The following is a 15,990-nucleotide window of genomic DNA, read 5'->3' on the forward strand; positions in this document are numbered from 1 at the left end:
TAAGGGAGGAAAGGTTGTGTTAAGGAGAGGAAGCTGGATGTTATATAAGATATTTCAGAGCCGTTCCAGCTGATTTAGATTTTGGAGCAATATACATGTAGTGCTTGATGGTTAGCTCTTCATAACTACTACTGTGTGAGTAAAAGAGATCTTGACACCTCACAAATCTCCAATTTAAGGAGAAAATATGTCATGAACAAATGAATATATGGCTTGAAAGAGTATGTTCTCCCAAATAATTTGATACAATATTAATTTTATGTTGTATGTGTTAACGTATGGATAATCAGGAGGTATTCTTAGTAATTTAAATTTTGATTTGCACCAAAGTAAGGCATGACTGCAATGAATGAATTCAGAGGTCAATGATGCCATAATCCTACAAGGGTTGCATTAAAATCCATATCAAAACACCTTTTCAATAATTTACATTATAATTTTTAAAAATAAATGTTTTAGTATCAATTCTCAAGTTAATTTCATTGAAGAGGGATTCGCAAATATTTACTAATTCATGTAGGATTATGACATCATTGACATCTGGATTCATTCATTGCAGTCATACCTTACTTTGGTGCAAATCAAAATTTACATCACTGCATAGAATGCCTACTAATTATCCAAGCATGAAGTCATCTACCACATACTGGTATCAAATTATTTGGAAGAAAATACTTTTTTCATACACTGTAAAACTGTGGTGTTAAAACTGACACCAATTTGTGTTAATAGCGGACCACACCCTGAGGTGTTAAAATAACACCCTAGAGATTGAACACATAACACCAAAGAGTGTAAATTTAACAACCATATGTGTTGTAATAACACCTATAGGTGTAAAACTAACACCACCAATTTAACACTGGTGTAAAATAACTGGTGTGGGCCTCTATGTACATCGGTTAACACCACAATTTTTGCTGTGTATATAATAATTATGTGTTTGAGATATATATTTTTTCCTTAAAGGGATGGTCCAGGCTGGAGATATTTATATCTCAATAAATAAAGTAAAATCTACAAAGCAAAATGCTGAAAATTGGATAGCAAATAACAAAGTTATTGAATTTTAAAGATTTGCATTATTCAGGTGAAACACTTCTGGGCATGTCTTTATGAACATGCATTAGGTGGACTGATGATGTCATATCCCCACTTGTTCTTAAGTATTTTATTTTCTGAAATTAGGTTTATTCAAAAATTTCCTACCAAGAACTAAAACAATTGGATTGAAAACTGATTAAATGCATTAGTTTTATCGACGCAATGTGTTTCATCATAATGGAGACACATCATTTATACATGCATGAAAAAAATGAAACATTTATGATTTCATTTAATAACATAAGAAAAGGGAAAGTAGGGATGTGAAATCATCAGCCCACTTAATGAATATTCATGATGATGTGCATATAACTGTTTTCACAGAAGGAAAAATACAAGTATATTATATTAGAAAACATCACGGTCACATTCCATTGGTATCTCAAGTAAAATCTACATTAAAAAAAATATTAAAAGCCTTTAATATCACTGAAATGGGGTAGGCCCACAAAGATCTTTGAAAACCACCATCATTCCCATTTTATGTTAGATACAAATATCTGACCTGCTTGTCAATAGAGGAATTGAATTACATGTACATCCAGCAATGGGCACCTAATGTAAGAAAAATATAGTTTGTCTTCGTTTCTAAATGCAAAGTGAAAATAATTCCTAAAATATTTCCAGTTCTCCAGAAATAATATTCATATTTCAGTCTTTTTTTCAGGGGGGGGGGGGTTAAAAATACATAGAACATCTCTAGCCCTTGAGAAATCATTACCTCAGTCACAGGATTCTGTGTTTACCACATATGATTGTAATTAGATATGAATTACTACAGAACCCTTCAGCATTCTTTGACGAGCACTACTATAACAGTACAAAACACTAGATCTTGTTCCCTCAATAAAAAAGTGAACTAATGACTACATGTACATTGTACTTCAACAAACTACCACATCAAAACAGTTATCGAAATATCATGAATAATAACAGAGTCTTTGCATGTCACATGATACACAAACAACCAATCAAGACACAAATTGTTAGTACACTATTTACAATACCAAATTACAAATATGACCACCTAGCTCAAACATGGTTTGCTTTGCAAAGCCTTTCGCTCGAGGATAGTGGTCTGAATATGCAGCCCAAGATCTCTGACTAGGACTTGTGCGCAATAGGTACCTCTTGTTCCTTAACCTGAAGCAAGTTGTATTTCTGCTAGTCTTGTCCCAAAAGATTCCAGACACATTTGTTGATCAAAGTTTGAAATGAAGATTACTAAAATCCTACAAACCATTACCAGACGAGGTTCTCAGTAAATATTGCAAAAGGTCATTCAGGCTTCAAAATAAAATTTGGAAAATCGGGTTAAATTACAGGGAAACTCTTCCTCTTGTTGAAGTGTCAGAATATGGAGTTCGATATTCAACCAACCACAAAATACAAGCATTTCTTTAAAGCCATTTTATTATTTAATATCTGGAACAGCATGCAGGTCTGATGTTCAAGTGACCTACAAATTTCAAACATTTTCTCCATCTTTTTAGAATTTCTCTGTTGAATTCTTCCACATTCAATCAATGTTTCAGATTGTTATGTTTTTGATTGATCTAAACTAGTTATATATCATTTTGTAGCTTCATTTCTCTCTCTTCAAGCTGAATAAATAAAATTAATTTCATCAGACTGTTTAATGACTTTTGAGCCTGTAAGTGACAAATATAAAAAAATGTATACATGCTGTGCTTTAAACAGATGTAATAAGAATATATTTGTCAAACAGACATAGCTCCAGACTGGTATACAAAAAAAATCTCCATTATGAATTAATAATAATCAATACAAATAAACAATTATCAAAGTAATCATCAGAAAGAAACTGCAATTAGAAAGCAAACATTATGCAGACTTACAAATACAGACTAGAGGTTTTGAAATAGCAAGAATTGAAATACAAATTTTCTTTAACATCACATGAGTTATAAAGAAAATACAAAGTTTTGCATTGTTTTGTTGTGTGAAGTTCAATAATGATTTTGACATCCAGACTTATTCTTTGGCATTTTATTATACATTGATGAAATTACAATTATTCATTTTTTTTCAAGCATCTGAAAACATTTTTTAAACATTTATATAGAGGTATAAATAATAAAATGTTTCAGATTTCATACAATTATTAAAAAACAAGAAATGGCGGATGTGACATCAGCTCAGCAGCATATTCATGATAACATGCAAATACCTTTTAACCACAATAATTCAAAAGTTAAGAATTCAATAAAAACAAAGTATTATTGCTCATCTGATTTAGATGCCAAAATTTTCAGTGTTTTTCTTTATCAATTTAATTTTTCTACATTGTATTTCAAGCTCAGAGTAGACCTTCTTACATCACATTCAACTTTGGGTATATCCATTGAAAAGGCAGCCAAGACACATCTGATTATGCACAAAACTCATCAATAAGATAAGCAGATTTCTGTCAGCCAAGCAGTTGATATCATCAGTGAAAGGCTCATAGAGTACTTCATGTTTGGCAGCTTGGATGTCTTGCTTTACAACGTGCTCCTCCAATACAGCGTGTAGTACACAAAACTGGAAGAAAAAAAATGATGCATAATTCTGTAAGACCGAGAGCAAATAATATATTGAATCATAGTGCAATGGGTACAATCTTTGTAATTTATTGTAAGGTGTGCCCTTGTATTTTGTATCGTATCAATACCCACCATTTCCTGTTTATATTGAATTTGTAAAGACATTCATAAGAAATAAGACAGTAGCCTGATATTCAAAATACATGTATCAGAGTTTAAACCACCTGATGTAGATTGGATTGGGAAGATAAAAGGCTTCTCATATTTACCATGTTCACATCTGGAACCAGTGAATCCATAAGGACATTGACATGTGTATGGTCCCACACACTTCCCTCCATGTAGACAGGGTAACACACAAACGGGCCTCTCAAGAGCTGCTATAGATCCAAAGGCTATTAAAAACAACAAAGAAATGAACAGAGGAAGATGAATCATCAGGGATGAAAATTTTATATTAGATTGGATTTATAAAGAATTCACAAGTTTCAGGAAGTTTGGAACTAACCACAGTCTATCAGGGGACGAACACACATTTTATTCATCAGTATTACAAACAATGACACCTTGTTCTTGTGACTTCATAAAAATCAAGTGGCAAATACTTATCTATAAATACGTGTATATGTATGATGCAAGTTTGGGTTCAAAAGAAAAACACTTAATGATTTAAATTATCCCATAATCAACATATAATTGTCTCTGAAACATGAAGAGATATAACAAACTGAAAGGTATATTGCACTTGAACTAGAAATATGTTGCCATTGACCCTAGATTGATATCAATTATAAGATACTTTGTATTTTTTTATGTTGCAGATTATAAATGATACAAATACTTACAGACACATCTGGGTGTTGAATCACTCCATGTATAATCTGACATACATCTGATTGAACCACTCCCAACTCGGTAGAAACCACGGTTACATCTAAAGCTGACAACATCTCCAGGAGAATAGCTCTCTCCAAAACTTCTTCCATTCGCAACGGGGGGAGGTGGTCCACAGCTGGCTGCTTCACATCTTGGCAAGGAATGACTCCAGGACCCTTCAGTGGTACAAAGAATCCTGCTAGCTCCAACCAACATCAAACCATCCCTGCAGGAAACAAAGACGGCCTCTCCAACTGAATTGGACACACTGGAATACACCATGTGTTCGCTGATGGGAAGCTGTGGGCAAGTCACAGGCTGACAACGTGGTGACAGGTTACTCCATCTTTGATTCTCATCACATGATGCCATTGCCTGACCACTTAGGGTGTACCCAGTATCACATGAATATGTTACAATAGATCCAATGGATAGTTCTCTGTATTCTGCATGACCATTCTCAGGTGCTTCTGGTCGAGGACACTCAAGAGGATCACATGAAAACTCCACCGTTGACCATGACTGATCTGGGAGGCACTCGACCATACCTTCCGCAGAGGGTTGGAAACCATTCTCACATTCTAGCTGCACAAAGTCTCCAACCACAAAGTTAGTCTTATCAGGAGGGTAGATGGCATGTGGTATGAGAGGTAAGGCTGAACAGGGGTTTGGTGTACAGTCGGGTTCCCTTCCACTCCATGTCCCGTTAGCCAAACATGTCCTACTCCTTGGCCCATTCGTTGAGTAACCATCATGGCATACATAATGAACTTGGCTTTGGTACACTTTGCTTTCTAGTATCACCTTTCCATGTTGAGGGTTGGTTAACGGTCCACATTTGACAGGCCTGCAGTGTGGAGGGTTAGGTAACCAGCTACCATTACTCGTACATCTGACTAATCTTGCACCATGCAGGGTGTAGCCAGAGTGACAGTCATAAACTGCAGAATTGTTGAATGTAGTTGCCTTGTAGGAACGAACTCCATTCATCACCATTGGAGGAGTATCACATGACACCGGACGACACTCTGGTAATGACCCACTCCAGTTCTGGTCTGCTTGGCATATTCTCCTACTGACTCCTTGAATCTTGTACCCTTCAGTGCAGTGATATTCTATTTCATCAAAAAGTTGCCAATTGCCGTGACTGATGATGATACCATGCTCTATATCTTCAGGATGAGCGCAAGAAATAGGTTGGCAATCTGGTGTGGATCCAGACCATTTTCCAAGTAAACTACAAGTGCGTGTCCTTGATCCATTGAGCACATATCCATGATTGCAAGAATACCTTGCAATGCCATCAAGTGTTATGTTAGTAGTTGTTACTTCTCCATGTATTGGCAGAGGCAGTGGTCCACAGGACACAGGTTCACATGATTGGCTTACAACACTCCATGAGCCATTAGCTAAACACGTTCTTACACTTTCACCAGTAAAGGTATAACCGGTCCAACAACGATAAGTTGCTTGCGACCTAAATGATGTGACATTGAAGGAAACAATCCCTTTGTACAAAGAAGGTGGCATTCCACATGAAACAAGTTCACAACTTGGTAAGGTGTTTGTCCATGATCCTTGTTCATCGCATGTTAGAATGTGGTCTCCTCTTACTGTATATCCCACATCACATGTATACGTTAGCTTGGACTTGTAAATTGGAACCTGGGTATTCATAGCAAATGTCCCATGTTCAATTGGTTGAGGACTTGGGCACTCAATGACTCTACAATTATGGTTGGAAAATGACCATGATCCATTTGACAAGCATTGCCTAGAAGTAGGTCCATCCAGAGTATACCCCAAGGAACATGAGTAAGTAGCATTGCTTTCATACTTGTCATTGGGTAAAGTTACATTGCCATTTAGCAGATCTGGAGGAGGACCACATGTTACTCTGATGCATGTAGGTTGTTCACCAGCAAGTATTCCATCGTTTCCACAGATCCTGAAAGCTTGACCAGCTATCTTGTAACCAGGATTGCAAGAATACAGAACCTTTGATAAAATTAAAGATACAAGATGGTTAATTTGCATTTGGTGTCTGCAAATATTGACACAGAAATACAGTTCCAGTTCTAGTAGGATCCATGTTCTGATGAAATAGCAATATTTACATTCAATATTGAAAAAAAAGTATATAAAAAATTCAAAAATCTAGTTTGAAGAAGAATTGTAAATTAAGATATTCTGTTACAAGTATAATTCATTCATTCTTGCATGAAATCTCAAGCTTGACACCAGTCTAAGAGTAAAACTTAGATGAGTGATATTAAAATTTGGTAAAAGCATGGCATTCATGGTTTAAGAAGTTTGGCTTCAGTTAGAAGATTGCACAATGTACCTATTTTAGTTTTCTTTCTTCATTTGAGAAAGCAAGCAAATGAGACTGAGAGTATGAAGGTTTGGTCAAGGTGGGGGATGCACTGAATCATTAAAAATGGAACAAGATGGTAAAGGTGGTTACTGCTTGTGCAAGGTAAATCAGGCCTACCTGTTCAATAGGACAAAACGTGATATCATGTAAATATCTTGATATACTACTCCTACCACAACTACAAGAAGGCTTACCTTATCCCCTCTGAACACAGTATGGTTCCTTATGACAATGCCGAGAGGGAATGCTTCGTTTACTCTGCATTCAACTGGAATACAAGTAGGCTGATTGCCACTCCAGGTTCCGTTCTCTTGGCAGTGTCGTCTTGCTAACCCTACCAACCTATACCCTGGTTCACACTGAAATGTCACTTCATCCCGGTACCGATTGTTGATGAATATTGCAATACCATGAGCGGGGTTGATAGGTAGTGGACATTCCATAAGGGTGCAGACAGGGGGTGGGTTTGACCATATACCTTGACCACTACACTCTGTAACCCTCTCTCCAACCAGTTCAAATCCATTATCACAAGCATATACCCCCTGACTTCCATAGGATACCCCATTGGACTGTACAGATCCATTCTGAGGTGTTAACAGATCATCACAGATGATTGGTAAACATCTAGGTATGTCTCCACTCCATTGCCCATCTCCTTCACAAAGCAATGTGTTGTTTCCTACCATGGAGAACCCCTCATTACAATCAAACACCATGGACTCTCCATTTGAGCTAGACTTCACTGCAATGAAACCATTGTCCATTGGAAGCACTGGTGGACATGTTATTGGTATGCAAGTGATGTTCAGCGGATCCCATGTTCCATATTGAGAGCACCGCATCTTATGCACTTCGGGGGCTTTGAAACCTTGATGGCAGTCAGCTCTGACAATGTCTCCATAAACAAACTTGCCTTCACCTGAGCAAAAGAGCATGACACATATATTTGCAAAAAAATCATCGCTACATAAGATTTTTCATCAAAGCCCATCACTATTCTTACTTTTTCATTGCACATTTTAGTGCAGAAAGATTGTAATTTGTGCTATATAAAAACTGAGTACTTTTTTATTAACCATATAAGAATTCAAAATGATAAAAATCATCAATCAATAAATCTGAACCATTAGTATCATTAACGTCTCTAAAACATCTTTTACACCATGTTTTGAATAAGAAATCTTTAGAAATAACATAATGCTAACATTCAACCAATTCTTAAAGGCCTAAAATGAAATCCATTAACATCATAATAGCAAAAACACCACAGATTATAATGTTACCTTCGATCAATCCATTATAAACAAAGGGAGTATCTAAACAGGCAACAGGCTGGCAGCTATTGTTGGTAACAATCCCACTCCATACACCAGCTTCATCACACCTTGTTCTGATGGGTGAAAGAGAATGATAGCCTACATCACAGTGATACTTGGTTGTTGATCCATACGTCGTAGTAGTGTTCAAATCATATGCAGCGTTGTCTATATCTGGAGGTAACCCACAGTCCAGTGGATCACATCTGGTGTCCAGGTAACTCCAGGTACCATCTGCAGTACAGGTTGCTGAATCTGAGCCTGTGATAAATAGAAATATCAAAGAGTAACTTATGAAACCTTATGGATGACAATTTTTATGAAACTTATGGATGCAGCTATTATGAAAACCTATGGATGACAACCCTGATGAAACTTATTGATGTGGCCATTATGAAAAACCTTTGGAAGACAACTTTTATCAAACTTATGCATTCAACTACTAAAAAACTAATAGATAATTAGTATTATGGCAACTTATATAATCCATAACATAACAGCAACATTTGTGCCAAGTTAGGGTACTTTGAGACTGAGATAATTATCTACTTGTTCAGAGTTTATTTTCAAAATCCACCTTCTAATAGCAGTGCCCCCACCCTGCCTTAGATGCATAGAGTGTCTGAAAAAGTTAATACATGTACATACCAGTCAAGACATATCCTAGGTCACATTCAAACTGTACACTGTCTAAATAGCTGAAATTTGATCCAACAATAATGCTATGTGGGGGAATAGGAGGCATCCCACAAGTGACTGCCTCACAATCTATAACTTCTTCACTCCATCTTCCATCAGACTGACAAGTGGTTTCCATGGAAACAATATCATCTCCAAAGATGAATCCATCAGCACAGAAATATACAAGAGTACTGTTAAATGTAAAGTTATTTCCCACAAAGAAGCCATTTTCTATCAAAGGAGGGTTGCCACATTCAATCAATGTACAAGTTGGGGGTTCCTGAGGCCATTCCCCTTCAGCAGAACAATTCCGAGTTGATTGCCCCACAAGAATGTATCCATCATGGCATTCATACATTGCAGTGCTTCCATAGATGAGTTTGTCAAAATGGACACTGCCATGGGGTATTGTAGGAGGTTCTGGACACTTTATTGGAATGCATGCGGCGGAAATGTTTGACCATTGACCTGAACTTTGGCATTGTACCAATGCCCTGCCCTGTAGATGGTAACCAACATCACATTGTATAACAACTTCACTCTGGAAGGACCGGTTGGTTCCAATGATGAACCCATGATCAGGTGCTATCGGTACATCACAGGTGATGGGATTACACACCGGAAGATCACCCTGCCACTGTCCCTCAGCAGAGCATCTGAGATCGGAGGAACCTTGAGGAACAAAGCCAGATTCGCATGTATACGTCACAGATTCACTATAAAGCCTTTCCTGTGAAACAACTGCATGAAGAACAGCAGGAGGATCTTCACATTGTATAATATCACATCGCACAGAACTTTCCATCCATTGTCCTGATGCCAAACATCTGACAACAGGATCACCAGATAGAATGAAGCCAGTTTTGCAGTAATAGGTGACAGTGTGGTTGAATGAGTAGTCTTCCCCTTCAAAGTTGGTATTAGGTATTTCATTTGGAGGACCACAAGATATAGGGTCACAGTCAGACAGGGTACCAATCCATTCTCCATCTGCTCCACATGTTAGTTCAATACTGTCTGAAGCAAACAAGTATCCTATTTTACATGTGTACTCGACAGTCATTCCATATGTGAATTCTGTCACTTGATCTACAAGAGGTTGATGGATGTCCATCTCTGGAGGTTTTCCACAAGGAACTGCTTGACAAAAAGGAGGGCTACTTGACCACTGTCCATTGCTCATGCACAAAATCTCTCTGTCACCGTTGATTATGTATCCGTGGTCGCAGTCATAAGTGACACTACTGTTAAATCTGTAATCCCCTCCTGTCATTGAACCATTTGCTATGGCAGGAGGCATGGAGCATTGTATACGTCTACATTCTGGAGGAGAGGGTTCCCATTGGCCATTTGCTCCGCAATGGCTGACAGTCCAGTCTGCCTCGTATCCATCATGGCAGGCATACACCACACTGTTTCCATATGTTATTCCTTCATATGAGGAGGTGGCATGGGAAACATCTGGTGGATGTCCACAAGACATGATTGTACAGGTTGGTATTGGATTGTCCCAGCTTCCAGTCTCTTGACACTGAAGGACATTGGCCCCTGTCATCCTGTATCCTGTGATGCAGCGGTACTCTGCGATGCTGGTGAACACACTCCCGTTAGTCGTAATGAGCATAGAGTTTAGTGGGGATGCCAGTGGTGGACAGGTGACGATCCTGCACGTTGGTGGTGCTGTCCATTCTCCGTCTATCTGACAGGTAACATTCGGTGAACCGATCAGACGGTAACCTTGTGCACACTGGTAGGTTGCATTCTGGTGAGGAAATGCCATGTGGACAGGCCTAGCACCCTCAGAGGAAAAGACAACAGCATTAGGAACTTGCTGTGGTTCTCTGCAATATATATCTATCAGGAAAATGATACAATATCAAAATAAAGATGTTAGAAATTAATATATAAATATAATTCAAGGTTCTATGATTATTCGCCATTCCTAATTCTTTTGCCATATTTGAAAGAAAAATGTATTGAAAACTTTTAATTAATATACTTTGCCATGGTACCTGCATGTATTTGCAACATTGTAACTCTTTTACAAACTATGAGACAAGGACAATAACATTCTTATGTTTAGAATAAAAGCAATTCTCTTTCATTCAAGTTGATGGACCAAACTATCATAAATATTTCTTCTTTTTCATGGATGGTGAATTTGCACTCACATCTGCATTGTGGTGTGAAAGCTGACCAATAACCGTTCTCCATACATTGCCTCGTTAAAGGACCAACAAGAGTGAAGTTTTCCACACAGGTATAAAAAACTTGGTCCCCATACAGATACATCCTGCCGATCACATATCCATGCTTCAGATGTCCTGGGTAGCCACAGTTTATTCCTGCAAGGATAATAGTAATACCAAATCAAAGGAAAGTTACCGATATTAGAGGTAATAGTTTCAGAGGAAACATTTATTTTGCATTTATTTTTTTTTTCATTTACAGTGGAAACACTATTTCCCTGTTCAGTTGTGGAGCTACCTTTAATGAAAAATATTCAAATTCAAAATAGTTTATTATTAACACTGATTTCTCTTTTACTCTAAAGTAAATTAATTCATATTCGGGGGAAAAAATCAATAATTCTTGGAATGGGATTGATGTGTTTGATTTCATTACTTAACCCTATCTAGGCCGGGGGGGCCTCAGAGGGCCCCCCTCAACGAATCGTGCGATATTTCCGCTGTGCAAAATTTTTTTACCACGCCGCTGGCTGACTTTTTACTTTCAAGTCTTGGGCAAATTTTGAGACCAATTTTGCGTCACCCGGGTACGTGGTTCCGAAATTACGCAACATTATGTAAGAGCATGTCAGACCAAAAATTGCTCAAAAATGTGATTTCGTGTACAAAGTCAATGCAAATTGTGTTTTCAACCAAAGTTCATAAATGCATGATTATTTTTAGTTTTGCTTGTCTAAATGTACTTATTTTATAATAATTATGATCACAGAAAAGTCCCCAACGAATTTCATTGAAAAAACAATGAAAAACAAAGGTAAAAAAACAAAGAAATACATAAGAAATTGCAAAAAACAATATAATACATAAGAAAATGATTTGATATCGCAATTTTTTTCACGTACAATTGCTAAGAACACCACATAGAGTTTGTATACCAAAAATTAGTACATTTGGAGCTTTATTTAGGGAGAAAAAGTATGATTTTGCATACTAATTTCGAATAAATTAGCATAATCACTGAATAGCAATTCGTATGAAATAAATCACTATACAATCTTGTAGATCATGTCCAAGGCAACCCGCATGCCAATTTTCGGCGCGATCGCGCGGTCGAGATCATAACGGGGGCCTGGGAGGCCCCCCCCCGGCCAGATGAACTCCCAAAATACACCAGCCTAGATAGGGTTAAGAGTGATTCTGTTTTCTTACATGATCCTTACTAAAGTAATGTGCTGTGGGTAAAATACTTGAACCCATAATATGTAGCTGTGTTACAAAGATCTCTATGGGTTTTCAGACTATCTGGTGTCATCAATATGTATCTGTATATGTATCTGGACATTTGAAATGTCCAGATATTGTGACCTGAGCCACAAAGATGTAAGCATGTTACAGAGATTTCTAATTTCTGATGTCAAGAATTTGCAATATATTTTTCTCTTACCTTATAACAAGTGGAATGCCTCTGGCTGTCTCACCTGCATCACGCGGTTCAATATAGCAGCAGTGCTGACTTTGAATACTACTCTAACTCGCACAAGATGTTCAGTGATACATGGTTACTCTTATGTCCACTTTTTATTAACTAGACCAATAAACTTACAGAGATATGATGGTTATTCAACAAAAAACCCCAACATGGCCAAAGTTCATTGACCTTACATGACCTTTGACCTTGATCATGTGACCTGAAACTCAAACAGGATGTTCAGTGATACTTGATTACTCTTATGTACAAGTTTCATGAATCAGATCCATAAACTTTCAAACTTATGATGGTAATTCAACAGATACACCCAATTCGGCAAAAGTTCATTGACCTTTGACCTTGGTCATGAGACCTGAAACGCGCACAGGATGTTCAGTGATACTTGATTACTTTAATGTCCAAGTTTAATGAACTAGACCAATAAACTTTTAAAGTTATGATGGTAATGTACCCCCGATTCGGCCAAAGTTCATTGACCCTAAATGACCTTTGACCTTAATCATGAGACCTGAAACTTGCACAAAATGTTCAGTGATGCTTGATTACTATTATGTCCAAGTTTCATGAATCAGATCCATAAACTTTCAAAGTTATGATGGGAATTCAACAGATATCCCAATTCGGCCAAAGTTCATTGACCCTAAATGACCTTTGACCTTGGTCATGTGATGTGAAACTCATGCAGGATGTTTAGTAATACTTGATTAACCTTATGGCCAAGTTTGATTAACTAGGTTCATATACTTTCTAAGTTATGACGTCATTTCAAAAACTTAACCTCAGGTTAAGATTTGATGTTGACGCCGCCGTCGCTGCCGCCGTCGGAAAAGCGGCGCCTTTAGTCTCACTTTGCTTCGCAGGTGAGACAAAAACGTGTAATACTAATAGTAATAATTGGCTATATGTAGCGCAATATCAACCTAGGATCTGCTCAAATCCCTTTATATTTATCATAACCCGGTCAATGGAATCATAGTTCTTTTTAGCAGCCTGTTAAGAACATACTTGCTAAAAACAACCACAGAAGCGGTTGTTTCCTACCGGTACCCAATCAGCATCTGGGTGAGAGTGGCAAAGTATGGATTGATGCCTTGCAAAAGGCCGCTAAGCCATGGTGGGATTCAAACAAAAGACCCTGTGATTACAAGGTGAGAGTCAGAAATGCTAAACCACAGGGTCCATGGCCATGAACGAAGGTAAATCGACCCAATTGTTGAGATGTCAATTTAGACAGGCTTTCATGGGATTTGAATGATACTTACTGTCACAATAAGCTCTGTCACCAGGACTCCATTCTCCTGATATCTGACATTCAGCCCGACGGACTTCATGTCTTGGCATCTCAAAGCCTAGATTGCAATGGTATGTAACAGAGGTCAAAGGTCGTCCTGGTAGGTATCCTTTCACAAAACCCATCTCTGGCATAGTAGGACGAGGACAACCTAGATTGAATATATAAAAAGCGTACATATTTATGTGAGAAAAAAGTTATGATTATTCTCTTAATTCACTCTGACACATTAGAAAATCATTGTGTTTGAAAGAGAGAAAAATATTAAGTAAAACCAAGAGGCAAAGAGTCCCATCAATATTTAGAAATACACAAATAAGCACAACAGAGAGGTTAGGTTTATTATCTGACAATTTAGCTATATTAGGCCAGTCTTTTGCTTCTATTTAAAGCATGATATGACATTAAAAAAATCACCAGATTTTTAGAAAATAATAGAGTTAGTCTCTTACAAAAAAAAATTATTACTTAAAAACACTAACACTAGTAATTTTCTCTGAGAAAATTTGTAAATGCATTTTGTTGAATTTAAAATGCACTTTCATTTAAAAAGTATAATATTGTCATCAATAGCACCAGAAAATTCAGGCCAAAAGAAGTTTTTGTAGATGAACAGTTGTGCTATAGGAATTGTTCAAAACCCCAAATCGTTGCTCAAAGCGTTCTGGTGCTACTCCATGAAAATGAACAATATGAACTCCCCCTACCTTGGCAGAAGGTATTATTCACTTGTTTAATTTGGCCTTCTATTCCAGATAAAAAGTCTGGCCAAGCTATGATGACATCTGATGGCTTTTCACATGTTCTACCAAGCTCATAAATCTCATCTGCTCCAAGAACCCTATCCCAAACAGTCAGAAATGTGATCTCTCCAATGAAAGATTCAATATGGGCAAAGCCTCCACCAAGGGCATCTTGGTCTTGACCGATAATCAGCTTACCACCACCTGTAACAGAGGCAATGAAAGTATCAGACAAATATTATTCTAATTGGGTATTCCTGTTTTCAATATAATGCTTTTCATTGAATAGCTAGATATTTAAAGTGCTTTTTGCCCGAGGAAACATATCGCTGCTACTATTACCCCGGATATAGCTGTGCTACCTACTGGCACTCTGGCACTGAAGGACATTCTTCATACCGGTTACCCGTTCACCTCACCTGGATGGAGTGCAGCACAATGTGGCTAAATTTACTGCTAAAGGAAAACATGCCATGGCTGGGCATTGAACCCACGACCCTCAGATTGAAAGACGAGAGTCTTAACCATAAGAACATGATGCCCAGAATCAGATTCTACTATTATAAAATTCAATAACATATTTGTATGAATAAAGGTCTAAATGTAAACCCGAATGGAAAATTCAATACTATCACAGTTTGATAAAAATAATGTTAACTGAAATGTACTTCCAATGTAATAAAACAAGGAATGTGGGTTATCTCATCAGCAAAGATAAATGCACTTGTCAGAGGTACTTATGAACAGCTTAATGTTTAGTTTGTATGAAATTTAGAAAACAATATGAAATCTTGGATATATCTAAACCTCAGATAAACAAATATTCCATTGTTTTTACCTGGGACAGTTGTTCCACTTGCAAGTCCCGTACCATTCGCTTCAAGTACCCCGTCTTTGTACATTGTATAAGTGCCTCCATTGGAATCCCATGTTGCTACTATGTGGTGCCATCTCCCGTCATTACCCGTGATGTCACTCACTATATTCTCTTCATTCACACTCAGTACAAATCTACATAAAACATTCAAGAAATAAATGATACAGTATATTATGAACATCATTTAACCAAGAAATGCTGCAGAAAGAGTTTCAATTAAATACAACACAAAAAAAAAAAACAGTCGGCCTTGCAACCGAAGAACTGCATTTATTCTTTTTTTTGTTGAATTAAAACACAGCTCTATTTTGGATGGCCGGTGATGAAAATGTTTGGTATAGTCATTTGGATTTTTCTGGTTATTTTTTGAAAATGTGATTCGTTTTATTCAGAGTGGACTTATAGAACTACACTTCATGTTGATTAGTTGGATTTGAATGCAACTGTTTTGACAGCCTGCAATGACAATGGGTCAATACTAAATGACTTATCATTTTG

The 15,990-nt window shown here is 37.3% G+C and overlaps 1 protein-coding gene across 1 annotated transcript in view; it reads right to left on the minus strand.

Annotated features, from left to right (window-relative positions):
* Positions 1 to 3,177: 3,177 nt before the first annotated feature.
* LOC121423696 (sushi, von Willebrand factor type A, EGF and pentraxin domain-containing protein 1-like) overlaps positions 3,178 to 15,990 on the minus strand; it is a 39,080-nt gene continuing 26,267 nt past the window's right edge. The window contains exons 24-33 of the mRNA XM_041619122.1: positions 15,454 to 15,626; positions 14,580 to 14,819; positions 13,844 to 14,023; positions 11,075 to 11,248; positions 8,871 to 10,757; positions 8,190 to 8,483; positions 7,098 to 7,825; positions 4,496 to 6,524; positions 3,920 to 4,045; positions 3,178 to 3,648 (exon numbers count right to left, since the gene is read on the minus strand). Coding sequence (XP_041475056.1) covers positions 3,581 to 3,648; positions 3,920 to 4,045; positions 4,496 to 6,524; positions 7,098 to 7,825; positions 8,190 to 8,483; positions 8,871 to 10,757; positions 11,075 to 11,248; positions 13,844 to 14,023; positions 14,580 to 14,819; positions 15,454 to 15,626 — 5,899 coding nt within the window. The 3' untranslated portion in view covers positions 3,178 to 3,580. The remainder of the gene's footprint in view (positions 3,649 to 3,919; positions 4,046 to 4,495; positions 6,525 to 7,097; positions 7,826 to 8,189; positions 8,484 to 8,870; positions 10,758 to 11,074; positions 11,249 to 13,843; positions 14,024 to 14,579; positions 14,820 to 15,453; positions 15,627 to 15,990) is intronic.

This window comes from Lytechinus variegatus, chromosome 11, assembly GCF_018143015.1.
Source record: "Lytechinus variegatus isolate NC3 chromosome 11, Lvar_3.0, whole genome shotgun sequence".
NCBI classification, from domain to species: domain Eukaryota; kingdom Metazoa; phylum Echinodermata; class Echinoidea; order Temnopleuroida; family Toxopneustidae; genus Lytechinus; species Lytechinus variegatus.